The 5,421-nt window shown below is 40.1% G+C and overlaps 1 protein-coding gene across 10 annotated transcripts in view; it reads right to left on the reverse strand.

The window, feature by feature from the left end:
• The window catches only part of Dock7 (dedicator of cytokinesis 7), a 183,500-nt gene that overhangs the window by 154,134 nt on the left and 23,945 nt on the right, over nucleotides 1-5,421 (reverse strand). For 9 of the 10 annotated variants that reach the window (NM_001415886.1, NM_001415885.1, XM_063287651.1 and 6 more), the window contains exon 2: nucleotides 3,981-4,086. The exons of the other annotated variant lie outside the window; for it this stretch is intronic. In NM_001415886.1, coding sequence (NP_001402815.1) covers nucleotides 3,981-4,086 — 106 coding nt within the window. The remainder of the gene's footprint in view (nucleotides 1-3,980; nucleotides 4,087-5,421) is intronic. 10 annotated transcript variants of the gene reach the window in all.

Below are 5,421 nucleotides of genomic sequence, written 5' to 3' on the forward strand. Positions count from 1 at the left end.
AAGAGTCTACCTTCAAAAACTGAGTGATGCATGTAACAGTAAACTTATTCGTGTGATGTAATTGTCATCTTGAAGGTTTTCTGCCACCACCTGCTAACCTAGCCTAGTCCAGGAAGCTCCTAGCCTCTGATCAATCTAATCTAGGCCTAGAATGTTTTCAGCCTCTGAGACTTAAGCTGAATAAGCTCACCTTTTTCTAGTTCTTTCTGGTTCACTGGTTCAACACAGCTGTTCTGCTCAAAATTCCTCTCCAAGCTGGCTGATTCAATCTGGCTTCTCTCGGTTTCTCACTGAGCTACTCTACTTAGCCTCCTACTAACTCTGGCAGTCTGTTCTAATCTTCTAGTTCCTTCTCATTCCCTGGCTCATTCTGTCTTCACTTGTGTCTAGCTTGTTCTCTCTTCAACTGGTCTCTGTAAAACTGTCCAGGCAAAACTGCCTCCCTTCCCTCCTTGCTCTCTCTTATGGCTTCCCTTTCCTCTGTCTTTCTATGAGAGTTGGGCAGATCCTAGTCCATCAAATCTTTCTCTGATTCATTGCTTTTTCTGCCATTCAATTAGACATCAGTTTCAAACATGGGTGCTTCCTTCTACAAACTAACTTTACCTTCATAGTTTGGGATTAAAGATGAGTATTAAGGGCTTCTCTATACTCCAATCAGAGGGATCTAAGGCATGGGCTAAGGTTAAGCCACACCACAACTACAAAGGAATTTTTCCAGTAAACAACACAATCTCCAGGTTTACAGTGATCAAATATCCTACAACAGATGCAGTCTCAGATAAAGAAATGTGGGAGCACCAGAACAGAATAGGACTGAGTCCCCTGGGACGACTGCAGAGGCTCTAGTTCAGTTACCTGCTGCTGGCTTCTCTGTCTCCCACAGAGCAAGCTTCTATTGCTTTGAGACATCCAGTTTACAGTCATTTGTAATAGTTTAATAATAACCATGGAATACTTAATACTCAGACCTAATTATGTATTATTAATAATAAAATATTCATTGTATTTTGCCCAGGCTGGAAGTATACTTTGAAAGATTTTTAAATTGTGTGTGTGTGTGTGTGTGTGTGCGCGCGCGCGCGCACGCGCGCCTAAGTTCTCTTACCCTCTATTGACTGCTGACCCGTCTCTTCAGCTATGAAAGTACACTTTTTTTTGTTTTTTTTTCAGTTTTTATTTATTTAATACTTAATAATAATTCGAAAGTACACTTTTTAGTAAGATAGTATACTTCTCAAATTCAAGAATGAAAAAAAATTAAGGTGAAATATTGAAGAATATATAATAAGTGTGCAGTTTATAGATCAGCAAAATTAAGAACATGTTATTTCTCAAGATGTTCGCTGGGGGACTAGAGAGATGGCCTAAAGGTTAAGAGCACAGGATCCTCTTGCAGAGGTCCTAGACTGGATTCCAAACATCCACATGGTGGCTGTCTCAACCATCTATAACTCCAACCCTCAGGGATCTGATCCCCTCTTCTGGCCTCAGAAGGCAAAACATCTGAGTGGTGCACAGACATATTTACAGACAAAATGCCATACACAGAAAACAAAAAGGCTCAGCTGGGACTGGTGGCACACGCCTTTAATCCCAGCACTTAGGAGGCAGAGGGAGTTGGATCTCTGTTCAGGGCCAGCCTGATCTACATAGCAAGTTCCAGGACAGCTAGAACTACAAATAGAGAGATTCTTTCTTGGAGAAAGCAATGCTCAACAGAAGTCCACTTGCCTATTACTAAGCAGAAGAGACCTTTAATCCAGCCTTCTTTGGAATGAACAACTAGCAACAGGTACCGTGTGAATCATAAACAGTGTAGGGGATGTCACAGCGGGGAGGCAGGAAGGGGTGAGTGGATGGGAGGGGGAACACCCTCATAGAAGCAGGGGGAGGGGTATGGGATAGGGGGTTTCTGGACAGGAAACTGGGGAAAGGGATAACATTTGAAATGTAAATAAAAAATAGCCAATTAAAAAAAGAAAATTGATCTCACAAGGACTTAGGAGATGTTTAAATGATACACAGTTTAATGCAGATAATAACAGCAACTGCTTTTTGGGTGTTTATGGTTCACATGTAGATGAGCTACAGCTCGATTGAAGCCATTTTTTTTAAAGTTAGGGCAGAAATGTATCCATTCGAGGAAATAGCAAATAAACACATCTACAGGGAAGCAAGCAGGACACTGCAATGGGGGGACACGTGACTCAACCTCCAAATAAGCTCAAAGTTAGGGGTGGAGGGGAGGAACGCAAGAACATGGCGGAAAACTAAGTGACTGAGATGGAATCCTACATGCTGACGCTCTCCTGAATTCTGATCTGAGGAGCCAACTACAAAATTTGATTTTAAAACCAACAAGGAAATAAGAGATACCAGACAGTAGATGATAGCGTGGTTCAGTGTGATAGTGAATGCAGTCAGTACGGAAACGCCAACGTGCAGTATCCTATCTCCCCCAGTGACAACCGTCATCAACGAGGACCTTTTCAAAGAGAAATTAAATTTGACAAGCACTGCACACCCTTTGAAAAAATACTGCTGCTAAGAAAATGTGGAAATTGGAGGCTAGTAGAAAGAGTGAGGCACAGAAGGAAGACTGTGTAAATGAGAGTGGAAAGGGGGCACAAGTGTGACCACTGACAGGGCGGCATCAGTGAGGGAAACCACTGCAAAGCACGTAAGTAACTGAGGTGGTAAACCTGGTGCAAATTTTACGGAACATAGTCAGTTACACTGTGCATACTCTAGCCAGTCAGCTCCACAGACATGACAGATAAGCAGAGACAGATTTAAACCACAAGGCGAAGTAACACGAGAGGAGGTTAAAGAAATTGAGGGAAAGATGCAACAGGGTAATCAGAGCTCACAGAAAGTAAGTTCTTTGTAAAGACAGAGGAGGACATGGGGCAAGGACAGTAAACGGTTAGTGGATTTGTGCTGTCTGGGTCTTCACAGTCATGAGAAGAGCTGGAGTCAGGATACCAGAATAAGAAGACAAGATATGGCAATCAGACTGGCAGCAAAAGCAAAATATATACGAGTTATAGTCATTTATAAAAACCAAATCTGGTGTATAGCTATGGAACTTTGACTAACTAAGGTATAATTCAAGAAAATAACATGACAAAAGACAGAGTTTAACATAATTAAAGGATACTCCCATGCACATTGAAATTATCCAGAAATCCATGTATTATTAAAAGGTCCCAACTAACTAATATTGCTCATAAAAGCAAGTTGCTGTTTTAAAGTTTTAGTAACACAAACATTTATAACATGTTATTACCAGTCAATCAAACCCCTCACCCCATTGGCATATAATATTTGTTCAATATTCAGTATGTTTCCTTAGCTACACGTGGACTGTAGAGTCCCCTTCCGTGTTTAAGCCAGCGTCTCCCACTCACTGCGCCCATCCTCCCTCCACCTCCAGATGCTCGGACCACAGCAAAGGACACCATTCCAGCCACTCTGTCCCTTTCAGTTTTCTACATTTGAAATTTAAAGTATTCTAATTTTAAGATAAATGAAGGCTAAATGAAGGTTGGTTTTAATTTTTATTCTTAACACAGATATGAGTTTAAATAAAAATTAATATCTCGTAATAGCTTCTTTCATAAAAGACAATTTGCCTGAATCTGCGATGCCCAGTCTACAATATGATACAATAGCTATTTCCTATTAAAGGGATAGACAGTTGCAAACCCACATGGTGCCTACCTCAGTGCCTACTTGTACAAGACTCTAGTTTTCATATAATAAACCTAAGTATAACCCCCCAGCATTGATTAAGTCCTGCTCACAGAGCTTCAGGGCTGACTAGGAAACCAACACTTCTCCAGCGCCCTCAATGCATCTGAACTGGAAATGCAACAGGCCTGGACTGCTGCAGATCCCAGGTTACTGACTTCTCTGTCAGTTCTTTTCTTCAGTAATGCACTTGCAACACTCCATGACTTGAGCATGCTACTTACTGTGGTGTGGTGGGATATATTGCCAACTATGTTGAGGTTTTTGAGCAGCTGGGGGGAACCACTGTACTGTCCAGAGATCTGCTTTCTAACTTCAGCAGCAACCGTTCTATAACAAAAAAAGTAATGCATTACAAACACACCCATACCTGACATGCACACGTGCACATGTTAAAGAAAACTCATTTAGAATGGAAGAAGTACATTAAAATTTATTTATAAAATAACGTCTCAGCATATTAAGACTAAATTAATAAATTATCTTAACAATTTTGTTCTTGCTTATAATTATAACATCTTTCTTGTTTAGCTTTTTTGAGATAGGGCCTCACTATGCAGTTCTGACTGGCCTAGAGTTCGCTCTGTAAAGCCGGCTGGCTTCAAACTCACTATAATACTGTTTTTAATACTGATGGAAGATACAAGCAGTACAGCTAATTTTTACATGGCTGGTTTCTAATGTGTAGGAATATAATCTATAAGAGAGTATAAGCTATAAAATACATATATGTTAAAATATATATCAAGATTGGAAACCTAAAATATTTTATATACATCAAACTATGCTAAGAATTGGATGGAAAAAGCTCTTCCTTATTTTCTAATCCTACTACCTCCTCACTTGTGCCCCAGCAGACTGTTTTCTATTTCCAACTACTAAAGAACGGCCTTGCACTCAGACAGTAAAAGCCTCCCATAATCTGAACCTAATTTCTCTTTCCAGCCTTTCACATTATTAACCAAACTCTTTTCTAACTTTCCATATTCTTTGAGAATTTTATATATGCATACAATTTGCTTTAGTAAAGCCCACCCCATTATTCCCTCGCCTTCAAATCCTCCACATGACTTTCCCCTCCTTACTTGGTGCACTCTCTTTAGCAGACTGAGTGACCGTATAGAGTCTAGGGCTTCTACTGAGCCATAGTGGCCCGTGAGCAGCAGCAGCCTTGATGTTGTCAATGAACACAAACTGTTCCCTGAGAATTTGTGCCTCTCTTGTTAACCAACTCAATTCTTAAGGCATTTTAAGGATAAAACTCAAGTGACAAGATCTTCATACAAACTGTGTTGAGCCAAGAAGGCATTAGAATACAGAAATTCCAAGACTTTAAGGTATTTGTTGGCCTTTCATATTAGTATTTTAAATTTATTTAAATAAGTGGTTTAGACAAAAATATTTTAGAGATTCAAATGTAGTCATAACTTATTAATGACTATAGTCCTCAGTGTCCACAATCAACCAAAACACACAGTGACTTCCGAATTATGCAACAAAATAACTTTCCCCATTACATTGATGAGTTTTTTTTTTTTAAATTTATTTAATACTTAATAATAATTCTTTGGTTTCCGGGCAAACATCCCCCTCCCCCCTCCCCTTCCTTATGGGTGTTCCCCTCCCAACCCTCCCCCCATTGCCGCCCTCCCCCCAACAGTCTAG

The sequence above is a fragment of the Rattus norvegicus genome, chromosome 5, assembly GCF_036323735.1.
Source record: "Rattus norvegicus strain BN/NHsdMcwi chromosome 5, GRCr8, whole genome shotgun sequence".
NCBI classification, from domain to species: domain Eukaryota; kingdom Metazoa; phylum Chordata; class Mammalia; order Rodentia; family Muridae; genus Rattus; species Rattus norvegicus.